Consider the following 24,590-nt stretch of genomic DNA (forward strand, 5'->3'; position numbering starts at 1 on the left):
ACACCTCCTTTTTTTTTTTTTTCCTAACCAAGCAGACAAAATGACCAACTTCTCAGTGTGCCACTCCAGCTGGGGCTTCTCTTTATCCGCTGAGTGCAGTGGGAGTCCAACACCTCGGTTAAAGGTCTCAATTTCATGGCACATCTGAGCCTCTCAGCTGAAGGAGCAATCCACCTTTTGAGATAAGACCTAGCCCGCCCAAACTCTGCTACACCAGAAAGTTCCTTACCTGGGAAGGAAACTGGGAACCACAGTTCAAAACTGCAGCAACACTGCAGCTACGCCTGAGAGGCCGAACGCCCCGGCGTGTTTGGAGAGAATCACTTACTCCTCTGAGCACAGGGCTGGCAGCAAGGATGGCCAGATCCCAGTTTCTGCCTGGGACAAGCCAGTTCACTTTTGTGGTTCACTTTTCTGTACAATAAGGTACTACTTCAAAAGCATGTATGCTTGAGACTCAGTTTTAGGTAAATTTTATCATGAAAACCTCTGCTCGCTGATAAAATCTCTGACTTTTTACTTAAACATTATTTCTTTTAAGCTGTCTTACAACAAGAAGTAACCCATAAAGTATTTATTCCTCTCCTTCATAGAGCTCAAACACCTCTCCAGATAAGGAATACATCTGAGAATTGATTTTCCGCTAAGACTTGATTGACGTTCAGGGCAATACCATAATTCACTGAATGGCCTTTAGAGGGAAGCAGATCCAAAGAATCCATGGAGAGAGCAAGAGGCAAGCATTTTGCAAGAACAGCCTGCCAGATCTTGGTAAACAAAACCCGAAGCTGAGGCACTTGGCCTGTTGTCTATGTCCCTGGGTGAGATTTGAACACGCCTCACATTATTCCAGTCTGAAAACTCTCACAGAGCAAAGGAAGCCAGGAGTAAATTAAATTAATCTGCTAGGGTCAGGAGACTTCGCTGCTTTGTTATCTGGGGAGTCTTCCTTTAGCCTTCAAAAGTTCCCTTGAGAGTAGGATTTGGGGATGATCGTGAACCACAGGAGCATCCAGGGCACTATGTGAGTGGTACTCATCAAGTTTGGAAAGAGGTACCTTCCTCTCTGACATTATAAGGCATGATTTGAAGTAAATCTGTGACCTGAAACTTCCTGAGTTCCATCTGCTTTCCTGTAAGGGATCAGGCAAAAATGTTGTCTGAAAAATACCCAGATACAGACTTAGAGCCAAAATCTTAAAGGATGATTTTTAAATACTATGTATTTGAAGGGCTGTGATACATGTGACATTGTAATTCTACCTGTCTGAAGCATTCGTTTTACACTAAAAAGTGTTTTAAAGACAGAAGGTTACTGTAAAGATCTTTAAAGATCAGAAGTGGCAGCAAAATCTTTATGTTCTCTGCCCTGGCTGTGTCCTATTTATGTCTCGGTGGCACGTTGACGGGGCAGGAATTCTGCAGTGGGTGCTCAGCCAGGGCGGTGCGCCTGTGTGCCACACTGCTGGCAGAGCAGAGCTGCTGTCTTATGGAGGGAAGGCAGATGTCCTATATATAGCCTGGAATGAGATAATGAGTTTGAAGCAGTCTTAGAGAAGTTCACGCAATTTTCAGTACACGCATACTTCTAAAGAAGGTCCAAGCAATGAGCTCTGGCGTTGGACTTCTGCCGGTTGTACAATTTTATAGCTCAGTTTAGGCCACACCAACTGGCTCTGCCCAAGACATATCTGCTCTGGAGCGTGCCCTGAGCAATCCTGAACACCAGTCTGGCCTGTTTTATTTCGTGCCATAGACAGAGCCTTCACAGGCTCAGGGAGGATTTGTAAATGGCAGAAGCCTGGAAAAGGACAAACAGGGCCAAACTTAAAAAAAAGCCCCACAACAGAAACATCAAGGAATTAAAAATTCACACACCTAACATCAATTGTTGGAATTTTTGGAAACAGGTAGTGAAATAAACTATTTGTAAGTACCTGTAAGACAATGAAGAGATGCCAGTACAATGAAGAGATGAACAGCCAGTACAGGTAAGTCATGTCAAATCAATCTCATTTCTTTCCTGATAGAGTAGAAGGCCTTCTGGGTAGGAAGCTGTACTTAAATGTTGTATACCTTGAGTTTTTTACACTCAATGAAAACAATATGAAGTTTGCTGAAACCACCCTAAAGCAGAGACCCCAAACACCCCCTGAATCATCACTGGCTTTCTGTCCACGATGCCCTCAGAAGGGATCTGCAGGGATCCGTGCTGAACCTGCTACTTTTCGGTCCTTCGTTAGCTTAGCTAGCAAATAGGAACTCTGTTATTGTTGGCCAAGCTACAGCGTGAGCTATTGAAACTTCGTGCGCGTAAATTAAAGTATTCCCGATTCTGTCACATTATTTGCAGGATTATTTTTAGACTTGCGCCCAGCTCCCCGGCAGCCCCTGCCCTCTCTGGGTGCGGGTGCTGCCCTAGCCGACACACCACGGTGCTCCCAGCTAAGGCTCCTCTGGAGTTCCCAGGCTTACGGAAGGAGGTGCTAGCCCCCTTTTAAATGAGATGTCATGTCCCAGACTTACATAAACCCAGGTTAATTACATCAGTCTTGGTGTATACCTTTTCACTGATATTGCTGAACAAAACTATAAGCAGATTAACGAGTGCTGGGAAGTTTAAAATTTAATCACATATGTTAACATCCAAGGGTTGTGCAAGACAGCATTTCAAATGAAACTTGTAAACAACATTTGATAATGCTTTACATGTTGTGGAAACCTTACCGGGTTTGTATACTCTTACATGTCTTAGTCATAATTGGACTGAACATCCTAACAGATGGATTTTAGGTTTTTACCGAAGAACTTTTGAATCTCTAGAAATAGGCATTAAATTCATAGGGAAAAAAAAAAGACAAACAACAAGGTTCATATTCTCGGGCATTTCAAGAACAAAAAGGATTATCCACTGTAAAACCTCTCCTCCTTCCAAGTAAAGTCCAGTTGAACATGCCAGTGTGTTCATAAAGCATAAAGAGTGAGAGGAACTGGAGAAAGAACAAACACCTGTGCCTGGGTAACGTGACACTGTCCTCTCCTTTTTGTCTGTAGGTGAGAAAGATTTGTTTTTCTGTGTGCACAGTAATTTGGGGAACCCAAAATCAAATTTTTAGACATGTTTATCCCAGAGGATCACGTAAAAATTTTTAATCCTGCCACCAAGCAAATTCTTGATGCATTTACATAAAGTTCTTGCCCTAACGGTTGTTTCTTGGACCCTAGTTTCAGCTGTAACTGGCTATATAAGAGCTTCTGTCATATACATTTTAATGGACAATGATAAATGAATTATTCGCACAAAAGCAAGACACCAGCTTAAAGAAATCATCTGTTTCTTCTTATGTATAGCACAGAAGCTCGGATAAGTGGCCAACATTCCTGCTCAGATGGTTAGGACCAGACTGGTGTCTGCATCGAAACCTACTTCCCGTGCTTGCAGATTAATTTCTCCCAAGACACAAAAAAAGAAGAGCACAGTGTGAGATACATGAACTGTACCAAAGGGGACAATCCAAATTGTTTTATGGGGTAACGGTTTCAAATTATGCAATTAAGAGCACATTATCCATGAGGACTACTATCTTTATCTCTTCCTAGGTTGTATCAACTGACAACCTCCTCGATCATTTTGGAGGGCCAGCATGGGGAATCTCCACCACTGAGACTTTTGCCTCCATGGTGGTTACTGAGAATCTGAATGATCAAGGAGTCAGTTTTTATCCATTTAAATAAATGTTCCCTACACATATTCTTCTCAGCCTCAGATTTGTTGTTTGAATAGAGTAAAAGTTAGAAACATCTTTCTCCCAGTAAATCTCTGTTGTCTCATGTCCTCTCCTCAAGAAACTCTAGTTATTTTAATCCAGACCCCCTCTTTAAAAGCTTTATCTGTGTAAAATAGACTGGAGCTAAACAGTCAAACCCTTTATGTGTTTAAATTATTTCTTCCTTGGAAAACAGATAAATCAATTTAAAATACGACTTGTCTGAGGTGGTGAGTGGAGGTACCATTTGAATCTTTCTTGTACTGATACCAGAAAAGTATCCTGGTGGTATCGCCAACTCAGAAATCATTAAACAATTTGAGAAAGTGGCCATGGGGTTTCAGAGCTGACTTTTTCTCTCTTTCATAATTAGTCCCTTTTTCACAAGTGTGTTCTCTAGCTCCAATGTCGATCAACCACCCCAAACCACCCTCTCATCATACAGGCTATGTTTTGCCCTAAGACGCACTAAGGCTTTGTGTGAAACTCAAGAGCTGGAGAGGACTGGATCCAGTTTCCCATGTCCAACGTTCTGCCGTTCACGGGCTGGCTGGCCACCGGCACGGCCCAGCACAGGAAGGTGCCCTCCGCAGTCCCGCGGGTGCTGCAGAGCGGGAGGGGGCCGCCCAGCCCCCGGTTGCCGCCATTGCGGACGTGGTTTCCTATCCGGCAGTCACGCTGCGGCGAAGGGTTCTAGCTCCCATCTCGTTTCTGGGTGGGGTCTGACTGGACATTTTGATCCTTTTCTTCAAGACGCCGAATAACTATAAGCCATAAAACATTTCTAAAGGAGTGCTGGGGTGCTGTACCTTCTCGATTTTGACAGAAATGATTCCAAGCTGGGAAATGCAGCAGTGACTGGTGGAGTAACTCCCAGCGCCCCAGAGGAACAGCCTGACAAAGAGCCTACAAACCCCATCAATCCAAAGGATTTTTTTCCTTTTGCTTTTTGTGAAGCAACGTGATCAAACATGCTTGATCTTCTTCTTCCACCTCCTTCTTCCTCCTCCTTTATGGCATAAACCTACCTGCTGCTTTTGAAGTTTGCTCGTTAGATTATAAACTCTTTGGGACAGAGCTGTCCTTTGTGTTCTGCGTTGGCACAGTGCCAATTACAAGATGTACTCCTAGAAGCCAATAATAATAATAAATAATAAACATTTATTCTGGTTTCAATAGTTCCTGATAAGTGCAAACAGAGCACAATGCCTGTGTTTGGTTCCTTTGTGGAGCACTGCATGAGAGAGATGTAATCCCCAAAATATGTGAATATAGCTGACCATCAGCAGAGCAGTGAAAATATCTCATGAAGCAGAATCAGATTCACAAATGCCCTAAGCACCCTGTGGAGCAATATTTTCCTTCTAGTCCTTGTCAGTTCTCAAATCTTTGTGGTTTATGGTGATAATGAAAGCAGCACGGCCTTTCCGATGCAAATACAGTATTGACTTCAGTCTGATCCCTCAAGAGAAAGAACGCAACATTATTGCTGGAATTAAAACATAGATATGGAATTCAATAGAATACAAGCGACTGCAAGAGGGAAGTAATGTAAGTCAAACTTCAGCACTACTATTGGCCACATTGCCAAGGCTCCTACATTTCTGTGAGGAAATGTGAAAGTTCTCTGCTTTGAGGATATTCCACCAAGGAATATACATCTGAAGCTTGTTCCCTTGTCTCTTTTCAGTGGGATTTGGTGGGTGTGCACAGAGGTGATGGCCTGTCCTTTCTGTATATGCATGTTGAATACCACATTAGTGAATAAATGTGACAAAGGCTGTTACTTTTCCGATATGTCCTACTAAGGGACTTGGTATGTCAGGAGTGTTTTTAGTTTTTGGGAGAGGTATCTCATGGAAACAAGTGCTCAGTAATGGAAAGGAGGGGAAATCCTACCTCTCAGAGACCTCTCTGTACTGCCTCTGTTAGGAATCCCATCATCAACCTGAGCTGAAATGCATTAGTTGCTTTAATACTTGGGTATGGGTCATCCATACACAAGCCATCCCCTTGCAGGTCTCCTTGCCTGAAGGACACGATCACCAGCTGCACTTGGCATAGCAGGGGTTGGAGCAGGACAGAGGTGGTCACGGCTGCACAGGAGGGGAGCGCCGGCACTGGCGTAGGAAAGCGTGTGATGGGCGGACAGCGGGAGATTCACATCAAAGCTACGAGACTCAGTGTGTCTAAATGCACATCTCCAGGTAAAGGAGAATCTGCCCCTGCATCCCTTCCGGACTTGAGTCCAGAGGCTTGGACAACCAAAACCAGTGAAAACTGCATCCTCTATGCACAAGGCCAGTTAGTCTGCTTACGTATCTGACATTAGGCACCCAAAGTGCAATATAGATAGCAGCTATTAGGAACAGTAACTAGGTAAGAAAAGCTTCCTCACAACATTTTTAGCTTCCTCAATCCATTGAAAAGCAGTGCTTGTTCCCTCCCACAAGATGCCACCCGGTCATACTGCTACACCCGATGGTCTCTTTCTCATGCCCGGCTTCTCCCCTCCTGGGACTTGGGTCCTTTGCCAGACTGACAGGCATCCCAAGGGGTGGGGTAAGGACAGTGGTAAAAGAAGTAGCTTTTTAAAAGTATTTTATAGGAAAATAATGATTAATATATGAGCTAAACATAAGGATAACTGGAATAATTATAAAGGTATCACTTATTATTTTGTCTCTATTTTAGGACAAGAAAAATTTAAAAGAGTTCAGGTGGTTTGTGTATTTTAGACCTAGGAAGGTAGATTACTTCAGGCAACATATTTGGGATAAGGCAGTCAAGTTGCTGGTATTGCTCTTCTTCCCCACTTCTTTTGTTATAGAATGTGATTTCTATAAACTTATCCTGACGTTTTCTTTTAAAAATATTTGACAATACATTTTTAATAGGACTAAGTTCTGAGGGCCTGATTCAGTCTGAGTCTGGTGTAACTCCATCGAAATCTGTGGAGTTTCCCTGGCATCAAAACTGCAGTAATTTAGGAATGACTCAGGCTTTGAATTTCTTGGATTTTGCCAGTAGGAACTTGGAACCAGAAATTCAAAAATTACTTTTAATCGCATCCGGAGATCCCCATTTACTTTCAAAGATACAATCTTCATCGTCACATACTCTGGAACAGCATACTTGCATTCATGTTTAGAAGCTTAATTATGCATCAATTACATGGGGGAATTTTAAATAAGATTTGCTGATCCTTTTGTTTCATGGATTTGACTAAAACATTCTGTTTATTTTGGTATCACTCTCATAGCTGGCATGACTGATTTATCTGATGACTAATTTATTTGACTCCAGCCAGAGATATACTGCCAAAATTTCAACAAAGGGCTCCTTTGGAAAGGGTTTATATTGTCTCAGTGCATTCTAACTATTAAACACTTTATGAAAATGTCCATTGATTCCCAAAAGCTGCTTGGCAACGATATAGCCTTAAACAACTGAGCTTAACCAGCCCTTCTTGTTGATTAGCCTTTTTGCCCGCTGTAACTACTTCTCCATCAGCCTGGTATTAGTAAAGCATCTTCCAAGAAGGATAGCATTATTTCTGCACTAGGAAAATGAGAGACAGCTTGACTTCGTGTGCGCGCACACACGCACACAGGGCATGTTTTATGTAAAAGCTTGATGAAAAGAATAAACGGCAGGCTTAGTTCTTGAAATAGCTGGTGTTATCTCTTGCGTGAGTGAGATCCAGACTGTCAGCGAATGCCTATCAGAGACTTGTTTTCCGTACTCATGCCCAACATTGCGCTATGGCTAAAGAAGGACGTGGATTTAATTGGGGCATCCAGGCTGTGTGGAAAGAGGGGGCAACAAGGCTTTGCACACCAAGGCCAGTTTGAGTCCTGGTCAGCTAAAGGTCTATTCAATGAAGACTTATAACGTGGGATGGAGATGGGCTCCTCAATCTGAGGTGACATGTTAAGGGCTGCAGTGCTCTACTGCAGCAGCTTCGGGCCCAACTGTTGCTCCCTTTTGGCACAGACTGGGAGAAGGAAAAGATGTGAAATCTGGGAAAATTAGCTGCAGAAAGAAAGGAGGAAACCGCTGTCCACGCACTCTCTGGTTTGGATTGAAAGTTGTGGGTATAAATTACATACAACTGATCTAAGGTACGGTAGGATTCACCTGCAGGTATCTGCTGAGTCAGGGTGGGATTCATAGAATCACTGAATCATAGAATCATTAAGGTTGGAAAAGACCTCTGAGATCATTGAGTCCAACCATCAACCCACTACCACCATGCCCACTAAACTATGTCCCTAAGGGCCTCATCTACACGTCTTTTAAATACTTCCAGGGATGGTGACTCAACCACTTCCCTGGGCAGCCTGTTCCAAGGCCTGACCACTCTTTCAGTAAAGAAATTTCTCCTAATGTCCAATCTAAACCTCCCTTGGCGCAACTTGAGGCCATTTCCTCTCGTCCTATCGCTAGTTACTTGGGAGAAGAGACCAACACCCACCTCCCTACAACCTCCTTTCAGGTAGTTGTAGAGCGCGATAAGGTCTCCCCTGAGCCTCCTCTTCTCCAGGCTAAACAACCCCAGTTCCCTCAGCCGCTCCTCATAACGCTTGTGCTCCAGGCCCTTCACCAGCTTCATTGCCCTTCTCTGGACACGCTCCAGCACCTCCATGTCCTTCTTGTAGTGAGGGGCCCAGAACTGAACACAGTATTCGAGGTGTGGCCTCACCAGTGCCGAGGACAGGGGCACGATCACCTCCCTGGTCCTGCTGGCCACACTATTTCTGATACAGGCCAGGATGCCATTGGCCTTCTTGGCCACCTGGGCACACTGCCGGCTCATGTTCAGCTGGCTGTCAACCAGCACCCCCCGGTCCTTTTCCTCTGGGCAATTCAGTCAAATCCTGCCCAATATGTCCATACTTCCACTAATCGTCCATCTGCTTTACTGTCAATTGGCATGTCTAGACTGCCCCTCTGACTTGGTGTAGGTGTCTCCCAGGGATAGGGTGGATCCTGTCCTAGAAGAGGACAGGATCCCCTGTCCCTGTTGACTATGGATCACAGAGTGACAAGCTCACACAGCATTTTACACCACAGATGTCTAAAGTGGTCTGTGATAAATCCTAAACCTATGCTTAAGATCCAGCGCAGCAATTTTAACACCTCATCTGTACCCAACTTCAGGTGCCTAAGGAAGCAGGACAAGATCTCCTAGGTAGGAAAAAAGGAGAACAATGGGACCCACACCATTCAAGATTAGCAATGTGTGACTCTGTTATGTACACAAGATTGCAATCTCATGGCAAATCTCAGCTGTTACAGAGGACGTGAAGATTATTCAAAGCATTGCCTCTCCCTGCCAGCCTCGCTTGACTCTTCCCTGAGCTGGCCATTAACTGGATGGTTTTTGTTCAGATTCCAGTCTAAATGCTGTTTATATCTGACACAAGGAAGATAGCGTACAGCTTGAGTACTTCAAGCATTTTTGCCTATATTGTCTCCTCCCCTCCTCCGTTTTGGGCTGTTTCAGATATGTTAGGAGAATATTGTTTGGCAGTGAAAATAGCACAGAGAAGTGAGATGGGATGAATGTGAGTGTGCTGCCTTTGCTCAGGGCTGTAGATCTCTCAGCAATATCGAGGCCAAATCATGGGCATCAAATGGGTTACACAGAGCTACGTGCTCTGCAAGCACAGAGCAAAACACCTACTCCCAATTCAGACAAAAAGTAGGAAATGTATATAGAAAAAGCACAAGAGGATTTAATACCAACCAACCTTTGCAGACCAAAAGTCCACTAAAAGACCTTCATAGGCCAAAGGCCTAACCAGTGGACCTTAGATACTTTATAAATTATATTTTCTGAATTACAGCCTTCCACCTAAGCAGGCTGCAAGGGGGAGTCCCAGAAAGAAGAGGCAAGAATTTCAGCGGGCACATTTCACTTCTGGCAACTAGAACTGATCACGGGGTATAAGGTTGAGCTGATTCAGGTAACCACAGAGTAAAACAACCACAGAGTAACAAAATTAAGCTAAGGCTTAGATCTAGTCTGTCCGTAGAAAGACGGAAAAAGGCAGTTGTTTTTAGGGTATAAGGCTAAAACTGCTAATAGTCTTTGTGGTAACCCAGGCTCCCCATGTCCTGCGGTACTGCCACTGGACATGGGGAGCTGATTGTGCTCTTCCTGTTTGCAGCCACTTCTTACGTATTTGAAGGCTATTTTTGTGCCTATGGTTAGTCTACTCTTCTTTAGACTAAACAGTCTTAACTCTTCCAGTCTTTCCTCATAGGTCATGTTTCGTAAACTGGAGGGATTCTGGTTGCCTTTATCTGTGTGCTTTCCACGTGCTCTGCATCTTGCTTCAAGTGTAGTACCCAAACTGGACACAGTACTGCAGCAGAGGCTTTGCTTGGGCCAAGCAGAGGCCATCTCACATCTTACAGACAAGCTCTTTTTTATAAAGACTTGCTTTCGGGGTTTTTTTGCAACACAGTACAATCTATGTGTCATGCATTGCCTGATCCCAACTGAGAGGATCCTGGATATTGGATTGATCCCTGCTGGTCCATCTACACAGACCTGATAGCTGACTAGAAGCTCATGGAAATTCTTTTCTGTGGAGTGTCCGGTAAGTTATTTAGAAAGGAGAAGGTAGATCTTTTGAGGCAAAGGAGGGGATAGATTATAAAAACTTAACATTACTTGAGCAACAGTATGGGGTCAGACATAGCACTGAACTAATTTATGATCCTGTCTCTGCTAGTGGCGTAACGGAGACAGTAAGGCTGCAAAGATGTTGAGAGAAAAGAAAAAAGAAATAAATCCATTTAGAAAATATTGCTGTTGGTAGAATTGAGTGAAAGCAGATGTAACCCAGTGAACTTCAGACCCTGAAGTACTGTTATTTCTTTCGCTTACTGAGAAAAGTGAGAAATGCCAGTGAAAAAGTTTCTGGCTCTAAAAATCACTTTGCATGACTCATGCATAATAGAAATGAGTCTTGTTTGGAAACACAATTTTCCTCGTCATTCCTTCTTCTTTTAAAGAGGTACTCAGGAGTCTTGCACACCTAAAATATATTCCTTTGCTTCCTAGTTCCTCTCCCTTGTTCAGCAGTGCTTTCCCTTCAGCATTATGAGCTGTGACCATCTCGCTGCGAGGCTGTGTGAGCAAGTGGGCACAACATGGAAGTCTGTTGCTGGACACAGATTTTTATTTGAAACGATCCAAGGTGGTAAAATTGTAAAGAACAGGTAGTTGAAAACACTCAGATTCCTTAGATAAGGGCTCCCACTCATTCTTTTTATTGAAATGCTAGAAGTTTTTGGAAATGATCTGATTTCTCCCAGTTGAGCAGTTAGCCTCCACTCGGTCCTTCTTGTACTGAAAGCGGTGGCCGAATTGTCACCACCAGGTCAAGGCAGAGCCTTGCATCTCGCAAGCTCACGTTCTGCTTTCCTAATGATCTGTTTCTGTCAAGCTGTCTGATGTATTTTGGACGGCTGTGGCCTATGTTTTGTCAAGAGCTCTCTGCCTGCCCCGTGCCCCAGCTTTTGCACGCTGGACTCTCTTTCCTTGGCTGCAAGCATTTTGTCTCCTTGCAAACTGTTCCCAGGAAAGTGGAGTGCAAGAGAAAGCCATTCCTGTCTCCCTGACTCTCCTTTCACCAGGGCACATCTGAGTCTTGCTGATCAACTGCAAATCCTATCAACTGGCCCAGGCAACCCGTCGTGCCTTACTCTGCCCTGGGCTTGCCCCTAGGTCTCTGCAGTAACTGGAGCAATCACCACACCACAGCATGACTAGCGAGTGACCTTAGGAAGTGCTCAAACATTTGCATATTATTGCAAACATAAAAATAATAATAAAAATCTGTGGGATGTGGGGTGGCGTGGAGTATCTCTTATCAACAGGCTCCACAAAAGCTCCTTCTTTTGTTTATAAGGAACTGCAGACCAGAGATGCCTGGATTTGCAGACAGGAAGGGTGAGGGGGGAAAACATCCCCACTTGTTTTCTCCTTTGAGCAACAACATTTCTCTTAACCTTAACCAAAGAAGGTAGCGAAGCCACTTGGCAAACAGACTTGTGTTAAGTACCTTGGCTGGAAATGTTTATGCTTGTTCCTGTTACACACACAGCGTTCTGCTCCGTGTGTGCTGAGGGGAGGGAGGGGAAGGACTCACCACCCCATGCAGCCATCCCCCTCGCAGCCCATTGCACCCCTGCACCGTGTGTCTGGGCAGGAGTTCACCCACAGACGGTAACTGTTGCCTGCAGGGAGGGATGCTGGCTTTGGCTGCCCGTCTCTCCTCCTGCCTCTCTCCCCAACTGTGCCGAGCACAGCCCCTTGAGAGGGACCACCACCACCACCCAGGGCAGGGGAGCTTCGCCGCTCAGCAGTGAGTTAGCCGAGTCGTGGTTTGCACCCCCAGTGAAGGCCAGGCCAAAGCAAGGTTGTGGCAGCGCAGATGTCCTAGCCACAGAGACCCGACTGGCCGTTGACCCTCTGAGAGTGAGCCCTGTCTTGTACCACTGTCTGGAAAGCGGCCGAGATGCACAGAGCTGGAGAAGCACAGCCCCTTCACTCCCTGCTATACCCCAGCACCGAACCTCACCGTCTCCAACCACTCTGCGCCTCATCTGCTTTAGGGGAAGGTGGCTCTACCGTACGTGGCCTCCCACTCCCTGGGACGCACATTTCCAGTTGTAGATGATTTCTTTACTTTTGACTATCCCACCTTGTACCTCAGCCGGGCTCCCTGCGCCTCCTGGAAAGAGGTACCCATCTCAAACACCTACAGAGAGGCAGCGGTAACGTGATGGTCCCTCTGCAGCCTGTGCTGTCAGACTCCAGTGTCGGACGGAAACGGAAGAGGAGCCCTGTGGCAGTCTCAGCTGGAGATGCCCTTGGGAGAATAGGGCTGAGGAGAAAAGCAAAGAAGCTGGAGGCTGGGGGTTGGTAGGGGATGTGCAGGATGGCCATGCCGTGTTCACAGTGCCACAGGCAGTGACCTGCCTAGCAGAGCTTGGTGAGCACTGCCAGCCCGCGGTGCTTGCTCAGCCGCTGGGACCGTGGGGCGAGAAGCCCTGGCTGCCGTCAGCTGGCTGGGACGGCAGTGAGTCTTTCTGACTCAGCAGGAATTGACCCAAATCTCTGGCAGGGAGGAAAACAAATTTTCTGCCTTCCACTCATAGTCTGTCCCTGGCTGCAGTGGGTGCCCTTGTTTTAAAAGTCAAGGTCCAGGGCTCTGACTAGGATGCTGGGTGACTTCTCAGCTCGTGTGTTTTCTTGGTCAGGTCACATCACTTTGGGATTTCAACAAACCCAACCTCTGGGTACAGCCGATGTGGAGATTTTGTAGCCCAGCAAGATGACACCCAGCTCAACAGGAAAGCTGAAGAAACTTTGGCTTTTGCACTGAAAGGACATCTTCACAGGGAGCTTCGATCTGAACGAGGATGCACTCATGAGGGTCAAAAGCCCTGTTGGGTCCCAGCCCTGCACCAGGCCAGGCAAATAGGTCTGCTCGGAGGGGACCTGAGCCTTGCTGCACACAGAGGCTCAAGAGTTACTGACACTTTCAAATGCTGAATTTCTGTAAAGATTAAATGCAAACCACTGAGATTCTAGAGAGAATATTAAGTAATCATGATATTGGAGTTTTTGTAATAGGCACTGAGTAAAGTAAAACTACTTGCGGCATGATGATGTTGAAAGATGGTGTAAATTAAAGTAAAATTGTCTATTGCATTGGTTTTTCTGGGATATAATGGTATCATCTGTTTTGTAAGCTGGAACATTTCCATTAAAAATATGCTACGGAAAAGCCAAATGCCATTAACGATTATTTAGTTAATTAAATTACCTCTTTTCCCCACTTTGTGAGATAACTACTTCTGTTTATTAACAAAAGGTGGCTGACTCAGGGCCCCGTACGTGGTGTGCTGCTTGCTTGGGCTGGGATGCCAGCCTGGGGCAGCAGCTTGGGCTCGTGGTGGGCTTGCAGTGGAGAAGCTGTTTATACCTCCAGAGAGTCCTGTTCTCCTGGTGACCCAATTAAACACCGTGCTGAGATATGGTTAGTGAGTCACTTTCACTGTTTCTTAGTGGCTTGGGTTTGGTTTCTGCTTTTGCTGCTTACAGGATGAAATATCAATAGAAAGGCTTTTATGTGACATTCTGCGTTATTGTTTAGAAATTCATTTGTGAAGAAGGAAAAGGCAGTCTCCAAATAACAGAAGATTTTGGCGGATTTCCATCTGCAGCGGAAATTTAGAACTTCTGAGCTCTCATTTCCTTTGGAAATATGAATCAGTGTGTGTTGCCCTGAATATGAGCCCGAGACACATCTTTGTGTCTGACTGGTATCTGCAGAAGAGTAGCCTCACATCTTAGCTGGATACAAAAATAATAGCAAGTATAAAAATTGGTAGAGTGGACCTGGTAGAAAACAAGTATATATTAATATAAAAGCAAATTCATGAGAATCTCCAAGTATTCAATTTGGCTTCTCATTTTGACCGTCAGGTTATGTAATTGTACTCTTTCAAATACCAATACAGTCTGTGTAATTAACTTTGGGGAAAATGGGGAGCTAGAGGGAAATTTTGGAGTCTAACCTAAAATAATCTTATAAAATAAGATTAATGACATATCCAGTTGATGGTGTAGAATATTAAAATCTACCACATGGAAGTCTTGATTTATGGAAAACTGTTCAATAGTACAACATAAATCTTATCTCAAGATGTGGAATTTAAAAATTCTGTCTTTAAGCAGGTTAATCCTGAGGACGTGTTTTACTAGAGCTTGGTTAATTACCTCCAGACTAACATATGTTTTCTTTAGAAAAGTTAACACAGTAAAAAAGAAACATAACTCTAAAACGAACACATCAGTAGACTGTTGAGCATGGGTTTTAGAAGTCTTCAATGCCTCTGCTTTTTTAACTGTTTCAGATCCTTTCTTAGAAATTTAAAGGGCAGTAATCAGTACAAGGTATTTAAGGTGAGAGATGAATGAAATGTTCTCAGGAGACTTTGCGTGTGCCTGTATTTCAATACGTGCTTTGCTGAATTAAGACCATAAATGTTTAAGTTCTAGGTTTTTTAATATTTGGGCAGGCAACAGTGTCTTCCACAAAAGGTCACTGTAGGGGCAGAACAAGAATCTGGCTTTCCAGCCTTCTCTCCAGGCCAGCACATTCACTCATCCCCTGCCAGTCCTGTCCCCGGCATGAAGTAAATATATGTCCATCTTGTTCTACGGGTCCATCCTATTTAGCCACCATCCTTGTTCTTGAGTGACCTCAGCTAGCTAAATGCCAGTTCGTAGGGTCTACACTAACAAATTCTGGTAGATGTCTGCCCAGTGTTATCTGTGCCACCTCATCAAGTGACTCTTTTTGTCATCTCTTGTTCTGTTTCCTTTGACCCTAGTTTCATGCCGTTCAGTTCATTTCTCTCCGACAGAAAGCATCCCCTGGAACAGAAAGACTTTGCTGGCTTATTATTAACAGTGAAACTAATGAAGGTTTGAATGCTTGGCTTTGTGACTTGAATTTTGGTTTGAATATACGTGTGTTTTAAAAAAAACAAAAGTAATAAAATCCAGTAAGATTTTAATGACACAAACCCATTATTAAATCCTGAATGCCATCAAAAGGGAGGTGCTGCTTCTTCACTTCAGTAGTGAAACATCAACAGAAGCGCCCCTTTCCTTGCCAGGTACCCTGCTGCCAGGCCTGTCCATCTCATATATTCAGCTTGGGACCCTTCTCAGCTGCCCAACTTCCAGGCCGCTGCCTCACCTTCTGCACCCCTGGCTGCTTGCCCCCATGCTAAGATCATTTGGTCAGCAGGTCCATGACCTGCTGCATGGCTGTTGCTGGGCAAATGAGGCCATGGACTGAGAGGCATGGAGGAGGAAAAGAAAGTGCCCTTGCACGTAACAAAGCCCTGCTTAAAGGCACAGCCATCTGAGCTGTGCTAGGAAATGCATCCCTGGAGAGGAAAGCCATGCAGAAGCCCTGGGCTTCAGTGTCTGGTCTGTAGAGAGAAGATTGAGTGGATTGCAGGCATCTGCTGGGCACAGCCAGAGGTCCCTCACCGTACTGGCACCAGGACTGAGCCAAGGAAAAAGTGCCCTGAAAAAGTGGGAATCTGAAGCCCTCAGTAATACCCCTGGTAACACCTCTGCTCCAAGCATTTGATCTCATTTGAATCAGTGAAACACCCAAGAGGATACATCGATCAGCCTCTAAACCACTGGAGCGCCCCATGGCACCCACTCCAGGGAAGACTTATAAGGATAATTGGACGTTGTAGGACTCGATGCATGTGGGATAGGGAGAGGAATCCCATGTGCAAGCTCCACTAAAATGGCTTCGCTTATCTGACATCTTGCTTGACATTGCAAAACTATGTGTAAATACCATGAGACATAGAATAACACCTGCATTCAGGGATTTAATACCCCTATTGTCTGTGCGGTGATTTGTTTTCCCTACCAAATTGGCACTTAACTCACACCTGCCCAGCCAACTCCACGTGGTAGCCACGCAGAGGTTTTTATGTACATAGATTTTTTTCTCTACAATTTCTCATCTCGTGCCCATTGGCTACACTTACTCCCCCATACCCATTCCCAAGTTGTTTGTTGCACAGCCTCTCTCCTGCCCCTTGCACCGCTCCCTGGAAATGTCATATGTGCTCGAGGCTAAAGATTTAAAATCTTAAATCACAGCAGTGTGAATTCCAAAATCATCAGCTTTAATGGTTTGTACTTCAGCCTCCTTCTCTCACCCGTCTGCCTGCCATGGCTGTTTTTGCCAGATCTCCTCTCCCCTCCTGCTGCAGGGACTTTCAAAAATGAAATGGATTGTATCTCTGTAACTTTGAATGAAGCTCTGGTTGTAGCATGACTGCTAAAAAAATTAGAAGAGGTACATTGGCCCTAGGCTCCTCAGTGCATGCTACAGGGAAGCTCTCCTCACCCACCTCAGTGCTTGCAAGGCAGACCAGGGTACAAAACCTGTTTGAACAGAGGTATTTTAAGACATTGGCTGCATACCAGTTACTGCTGAGTCCTATTCATGTTGCAGTACACTCTCTGCCGCTATGTAGGAGTAATCAAAGAAAGCTAAAAGCAAAGCAGAGATAACAATCTATCTTGGCGTGAGTATTAGAAGATGAAAGAGCTTTGTTATTAATGGCCCAATAGCAAGATTTGCATTCCCATCCTTGCACCAGCTGCATGGGAACAGCTGCAGATAGCAGCACTTTGCACTTTCCAGATTTCCCCACTGATTTTCTGCAAATGAAGACCACCTCTATGGGACTGTCCACCAGGCAAAAACCTGTAAGGATGACTGAAGAGAAGCACAAGCAGCATTGCTCTTGTCCAGGTCTTGAAAAAAGTGAAAAAGATCTCAGCACCGTAACCTCTGCCCTTGTACAGAGGTGGGAAAACAGAAGGCTTATAGCACAAAAAGAGGATTGCAGAGATGCTGTCAAATTGCCAGGTGTAAACAAGAGCTAAGAAGGAGGGCTGGTCTGCAATGCCTTATGTTTTCCTGGAATCCTGCAGATTTTAAAGCAGTGTCAGAGTCTGTCCTTTGTAACCTGCCATTACCCTCTCCTCCAAAACTGGCAGCTGGCTGTGAAAGCCTCTGTCCTCAGTGTTTTCCAGCTGGCCCCATGCAGTCTAGTCCTACAATTCTTGGATTCCCTTCGTGTATCTTTCTGGCTATCTATCCTTCCTCCCCCAGTAGGCACACCTCTTTCCAGTCTGCCCCATAGCTCTGGACTATTCTGGTTCAAGTAATTGGCCAGAGCCAGACAGTTTTCATAGTAAATAGCAGTAAATAGTGATTCATTGTGGTTTAGATTCATGAATTTTCAGACCTTATAGATTAAAATCTTGGAAATGAAGAGCTCAAAGAGAAAACAAAATTTGGCAGCAGGATTCCTTGTGAACCACTTCAAAATCTCTAACCTATGTTTCAGCTCTGAGATCCAAAAATCCAGGTATCACAGAGTTGTCCTGGCTCTTGGGGGACTCCTCAGCTCTGGACGCTTCCTCTGGAACTTGCCACCCCCATGGAAGCCCTGGATTTTGCTCTGGATCTACTGCTGCTGGAGCTCCCGGGGGGAAGATCTCTTGGATACTTGGGAATTAGCCCCCTCCTTCAGTTCATATCTGTTCTGCCAGGGGCTGCTAGGTCAAACATGGCTCTGCTTCATGAATGGCTCTGCTGCATATGATTCAATTCCTTCCCTTACTTGAAACCACCCTAATAAGACCTGTTATTCCTCAGAGTAACTCCTTCCTAGGCTGGACTGTTTAATTTACTTTTTTCTTTCACTTTTGGGGGTGGGGGGAGGGAGGAGGGTGGGCAATAATATACAACAGATTCCAAAAACATGTGCTGTATATTGTTACGACGTCTCATGACCTCTAGTGCATTATCAGCTTCCTCTAGGGATCAAATATGCATTTCAGGCTATGTTGTCTGAGCAGAGAGTCATCTAATGTCAGAACGGAGAACATGAGCTTGGAAAGAGGCTTGCTACAATGGAGAGGCAAACTGTGAGAGCGGAGAATCTTTTGTTGCCAAGATTTAACACCGTATTTCTCTGCATACACAAAAGTCCCCATGCTGGAGTCAGCATTTCAATCAGTTGAAACAGTGACTGTCGTGGTTTAACCCCAGCCAGCAACTAAGCCCACACAGCTGCTCGCTCACTCCTCCCCTGGTGGGATGGGGGAGAGAATCAGAAGAGTAAAAGTGAGAAAACTTGTGGGTTGAGATAAAGACACTTTAACAGGTAAAGCAAAAGCCGCGCACGCAAGCGAAGCAAACCAAGGAATTCATTCACTGCTTCCCATCGGCAGGCAGGTGTTCAGCCATCTCCAGGAAAGCAGGGCTCCATCACACCTAACCGTTACTTGGGAAGACAAACACCATCACTCCGAATGTCCCCCCCACTTCCTTCTTCTTCCCCAGCTCTATGTGCTGAGCATGACATCACATGGCAGGGAATATCCCTTTGGTCAGTTGGGGTCAGCTGTCCCAGCTGTGTCCCCTCCCAACTCCTTGTGCACCCCCAGCCTCCTCTCTGGTGGGGTGGGGTGAGAAGCAGAAAAGGCCTTGGCTCTGTGTAAGCGCTGCTCAGCAGGAACTAAAACATCCCTGTGCTATCAACCCTGTTTTCAGCACAAATCCAAACCACAGCCCCATACCAGCTACTGTGAAGAAGATCAACTCTATCCCAGCCAAAACCAGCACGACGGCACTTCTGCCTACTGAGAAATGGAGAGTACTTTGGAATTAAGCCATAAAACTCTGAGAAATTCTGGCCATATCTCATGGTCACCATTCCCAAATTTGCGCTACTGATCCTAGTGTATATTTCTTTTTATATTGATACAACTTTGCCAATGCTGTTTTGACTTTGTTTTTCTAAATCAGCAAATGGATATTGTACTCATTGGGCAGAAAAACTTAATGGAGGGGTGGCTCAGGCTATTGAACACAAATCAACCCCACCTCCCTTCAGTTAGCATTTTTCCTAGAAGGATTTGCTTGCTGCAGAAAAGTTCCTAGACACAGTTATCCTCTTCCTAGACACAGTTATCCTCTAACCTCAATATCGGACCCCTGTGACTCTGTCCCTTTGACTACCGGGAGTATCCCTCAGCAGAGTCCTCTGTGGCTGGCCATCAGTCTGAAGAAAACCTCCCTGATGGATTTCTCCCTTCCTGCTGATGGCAGGGCATTCACCCCTGACTGTCGACCCGGCCCTCTCCCCTTTTGACCGGTCTGCTGCTGCTTTGCCACGGCTATGGGTGCAGTTAAACCGCTCCTCTCACTACGGCCACTCACCCAGGGGAAGCCGGGGGCGAGGTACGCTGCCTTTCCAGGACGAGAGGGACCTTCTTGCCCCCACCCGGGCGGCGCGGCGCCCGCCCCCGGGCACGGCCGGCGCTTCCCCGGGGCCGCCCCTGCAGCACCATGGAGAGAGGAGCGCGCTCGCCTCCGGCGGGCGGCAGCGGGCAGCGGGCGGCAGGGGAGCGGGCAGGGAGCGGGCAGCGGGCGGCAGGGGAGCGGGCAGGGAGCGGGCGGGGAGCGGGCAGGGAGCGGGCAGCGGGCAACGGGCAGGGAGAGGGCAGGGCGTGGGGATCTGGCAGGCAGCCGGGGAGCAGGAGCGCAGCCTCTGGCCCCGGCCCTCGCTCAGCCTGCCCCCCACGTAGCCCCACGCCTGATGAGTACAGAGCAGCGGCGTTGGCTGCTGGGGGATTTATCACCAAGTTCCCTCCTCATAGGCTCAGGAGAAGCCTGGCCCTTGGCGGCCATGCAGATATCTGGCTGGCTCGCTGTAAAATGGCTAGTGTGTCTTCCCTGGCAGTAAGTTTCTGTCTAGTGAGGGAAACTCTCATGTCAGTCCTTTCCTGCTCTAGGTTGAGCCCTCTGGGAAAGTTGCTAGTGTCACCCCGAAGCATGGCTGGCATTGTTCTTCACACCCAGATGAACTCAAATGGTGTTCGACTAAGCAAGGCTGCTCTGGTAGTAGTTGCCTTGTTTCAGCTTCCTTCCACCTCTTAGCTGTATTACAGTGGCGGCTTCATGAAATGGCAGCTCTGAATCTGTCTGCCGATGTGACCCAGAATGCCTGGGCATTGCCCCTTCCATGTTGGCTACCATCAGGATAGCACTGCTTGCCCCACCTGGCTCCATCAAAACAGGCACTGGCAAGACTAACGGATGCCAGCAGAAGATCTGAGGCTTAAACAAGCAAAGGTTCAAGGAAGCACAATTCTTCTACTTTCTGGTACACCTCCCTGAATGCATGGCATGGAAAACCAGAGCGTGCAGAGGAGTCACGAAACGGCGCTGTAGGCTAGGCATACCAAATGCTGAACCCATTATTTGAAGAAGCCCTGACGGACTAGGGAGGTGTCACAGGAAAGGGATATGGGCACGATTCAGTTTGCTAGTTACACTTACGGTTTTTTATGTGAATGAAACAGCTCTCTCTAGCATCACCAAAAGCAAAATACTTAAATAAAGTATCTAAGCAGTGCTAGCATAGACAAGTAAAAGCTAGTTCTTGTCAAATCTGGAGAATTCTGGGACTGTAAGAATTCAGGATGATAAACATGAGAGGAATGAGAAGAGAGGTAACTACTGCCTGTGGAGCACTAAGGAGTTAGCACGAGATGGGGTGGGTAGAAAGTCTGCTATAAAAAGCCAGTATCTTTCTGAAGTCCACAACAGCTCTGCCTCTAGTGGAGTCAGGAGCTTTAGTTCCCAGGCTCGCTCTTTGAAGTTACTTTGTGGGTCCTTCTTATTGATAAGGACTGAGAGGTTAATCAGAGGTTAGTGGTTTTGTTAAACAATATTGTCTCCCTGTTAGTTTTAATTTCTGGCATTTATTGACTGTGTGAGTTTATGCCTGTGTGTAATGCTCCCTTGGTTTTGATCATATAATTTTCATGAGTATATCTGGTGCACTGATAATCATAACCAAGTTAACTGAAGAGACAATGTTCCCAGATAATATTTAGCTTGAAGCTTGCTGTATTTGTGTCAGATCTGATTAATGACTTTGTTGCATACTTCTCCCAAAGCAGCTGATTTAATAAAAGATATCCTTTCTTCCCACAAACATTGCCTTAAATGACTGTAGCTACAACACTATTACTATTCATGCTACAGTAAATATGTCATACTCCTCCAGGATCTTTCATCTGAATGTTTCAGTCACTGCAGCAGAGTACACTGTGGCTGTACCTGTGAATGTGCATGTACATTTGCCAACAGCCCAGCTGGCTTGGATACTGTTAATGTGCCGTGCTAACCCAGACTTCCAGAAACATGAAGCCCTCAAGATCTGTAGGTGGGCTGGGTTGCAGAAGATGAGCTCTTATTGCCTTGGCTATGCTCCTATCAGCACAACTAGTCCTTTAGCTGAAAGTCAGTTCTGGTATGTATCTACATACTGCCAAAGACCGCAGGGTAATCCTGCTAAAAGAAAGACCTCTGGAGTCTGGCTTTTTGTTTACTGTGATTTAAATAGAAAAAAAAATCTTGAAACTTCATAGAGCTTATATAGAAGCAACTCCTGCAGAATCCCCCAAAAGTGCAATCAAAACTTTAATGATCAAATGCATCTGCTTTGGAGTAGAAGTGACTTGTGTTATTTACTGCTAATACTTTCTGTGGCGTAATCTGAAGATAGGCAGGAATGGAGTGAGGAGCTTGTGTAACAGAGTTATCTTTGGCTGTAGGACAAAATTGCAAATAGATCCCATAAAATCATAAATGTGCAGAAGAAAAAGTTATATTGCCAGCCCACCCTGACGACAGTACGCCAATAATGATGATATATTGAAGCTCTGAGGACAGAGATGGGAGTTCATTACTTCTTTGATCTGAGTGTTTTATTGTTTTACAATGTAGGACAGAGTGAGAGCACAAAGCTCTCTCAATGTTGAACTCTTGTTTTCCTTGGATTACCAGGAGTTTATGTTTAGCAGGTTTTCCAAACAAAATACCTCACTCTTTCCCAGTAGAGTTTATGCTACATGTAACATTACCCTTTGTTGGTGCGTGCACTGGCAGGTTAAAATTAGACTTCCTAAATGTCAGTACAGCAGCTTGCTACTCGCTTACTTTAACAAGAGCATGCTACTTTAATTTGTTGTGAATTTCTTGTCTATGTTACTCTAAACAGCAAATAAGCAAAACCTTACTCAGATGCTTAAGTATATATTTAAAGGATGCACACATAATGAATGCGTATTTTGTTTATTCAAGTTTCAATCTGCCATTGATCAAAATAATAGTAACAGTACAAAGTGGCAAATGGATTACAGCTGATTATTCTGAAAGCAGCTTTTGTACTACTTATAATAGCAATAATGGTAGTTTCTAGTTACTGAAATACTTACATTGCTTTAACCAAATTTGGTCATATGTGCCTGAGAAGAATTGGTTTTTTTTCTTAAAATCTTGGCAGAAATAATGCATAAATGGTGATTTGCAAAAATATAATATTTGCTTTTAAAGCATATGTGTGAGTTTCTATGCCTTTTAAGTCATTTTTGATGAACAGCATTCTTTAAAAGAAGTAAAACTATTATTATCCGTTCACATCCCTCACGTCCAATTTCTGATGGTTTGGAGCAGGGCATGATAAAATGTGTACAGAAATGATGCTGAGTTTTATCTCAAAATCCTCTGTACGTGTAAGAGTCGATCTGTATGTCCCAGCATGCAGTCTGATGTGACAGGGGCATGAGAGGCAAAAAAAAGTGTGGATCTGTAACATCCCTGAGTTTCCATGTTTCCATGTGTGTGCAAGGTGTGTGTGTGCATAACCCTGTAATATGATAACAACCGTGCAACAGTACATTTTATATCTCGTTCAGCCACTGGCTGTTAATATCTTATAATTGTGCTTTCTTCTGGTCTCATAAAAGCTTTGGAAGACTGGTTCTGTCTAGCCTGGATTTCTTTTCTGGTTCCCTAAAATACCAGTGTCTTAGCCCATTTTTTCCTACTCTACTTTTCTGACTCCATCTTGCTCGTGTGCTGCCCACATCCAGGAGAGAGCAGTCCCTCTGCCCTTGCCCTTGTGAGTGCTTACACACAGTTTCACTGAAAACACTATCTTGCCTACTATCTCAAGGCTTAACAACAAATAGAAAACAAACCTCTTCATTTACTGCTTTATGCACAGAGCAAAACAGAAAACACATTGCATAGTAGACTTTTAGTTAGTCCCTGTCTTTTAGAAAACCTGTTGCTGATATAAGGCAAGACGACGCTATTTGTTTTTACGCTCTGATAGATGGCTTCCAAATCCAGTGCTTTCCATTAAAATGGACATTCTGAAACAGCACACCTTTGATCTTTAAAGTTAAAATATTAGCCTGTGATACAGCAAGTATACACACACGCACTTAATTTCCAGCATGTGAATATTTGCATAGTATTCGTGGACACCGGTTCTTTGCTATCTGATTTCCTTAGATACTAAAAGAGTACCGATAGCTGTCACAGACCTTGCTATCTTTCCTCCTTTCCCCATCCAGCAAGCAGGATGCTTATTTTTGCATAGAAATTAGAGCTGGAAGACAGTTTAGTCCATCTCTCTGCTAACAGTGGTTTGTTATTTATAGAGTATTTACTGGAACTTTGTCCAGTATACTTATCGCATATTACCAACCACAGAGTAGAGCTTACTGTGTTTTTGGAATACATATAATTCCTACAAAGTTGTTTCTGATATTCTGCCTACAATATCCTTTACTTATATTCATCACAATGCTTTAATCATAATCTCTTGCAGAAGCCAAAAATAATCTTTTTCTCCTCAGGCTCACATCTTGCAATACACATAGCTCTCCATATGTTCCAGTTAAATTACACTTACTTACCTTCTACTTTGAAGATAGTAAGGTGAGGTCTGCAGTGAAAAGCACCCAGTGCGTTGCCGGCACAGTTCATCCAAAGACCCTGGAAAACCCAGGTTGCAGTGATAACAGATGATGCTCGACTAGTGACTTTCCACTCATTCGATGCAGTAGCAGCAATAGCAGCTCCCAGCCCACAGAAACAAAATATGAAAGCTATAATCTGTATTCCTAGCATGTTTCTCTGTAACCCAGAGACTTAGTAATGCCACTGCGGGAAGAGAAAAGTACTTTAGTCATGTGAGTAAGCAAAAAGGCATAACATAAGCAAATTATACTTGAACAAGTTCAGTAACACTTGCTACAGAAAGTTAATGTGGCTGAAAGAAATTGCCATGCTTGAGTGATTTAAGAAA

General features: G+C 44.8%; 1 protein-coding gene across 1 annotated transcript in view; it reads right to left on the reverse strand.

Annotated features, from left to right (window-relative positions):
• The window catches only part of CLDN10 (claudin 10), a 62,259-nt gene extending 37,991 nt beyond the window's left edge, over nt 1–24,268 (reverse strand). Inside the window, exon 1 of the mRNA XM_075138493.1 lies at nt 24,199–24,268. Within this exon, the coding sequence (XP_074994594.1) occupies nt 24,199–24,268 (70 nt within the window). The remainder of the gene's footprint in view (nt 1–24,198) is intronic.
• Between the last annotated feature and the right edge of the window lie 322 nt (nt 24,269–24,590).

Source organism: Calonectris borealis, chromosome 1 (genome assembly GCF_964195595.1).
Source record: "Calonectris borealis chromosome 1, bCalBor7.hap1.2, whole genome shotgun sequence".
Classification (NCBI taxonomy): Eukaryota; Metazoa; Chordata; class Aves; order Procellariiformes; family Procellariidae; genus Calonectris; species Calonectris borealis.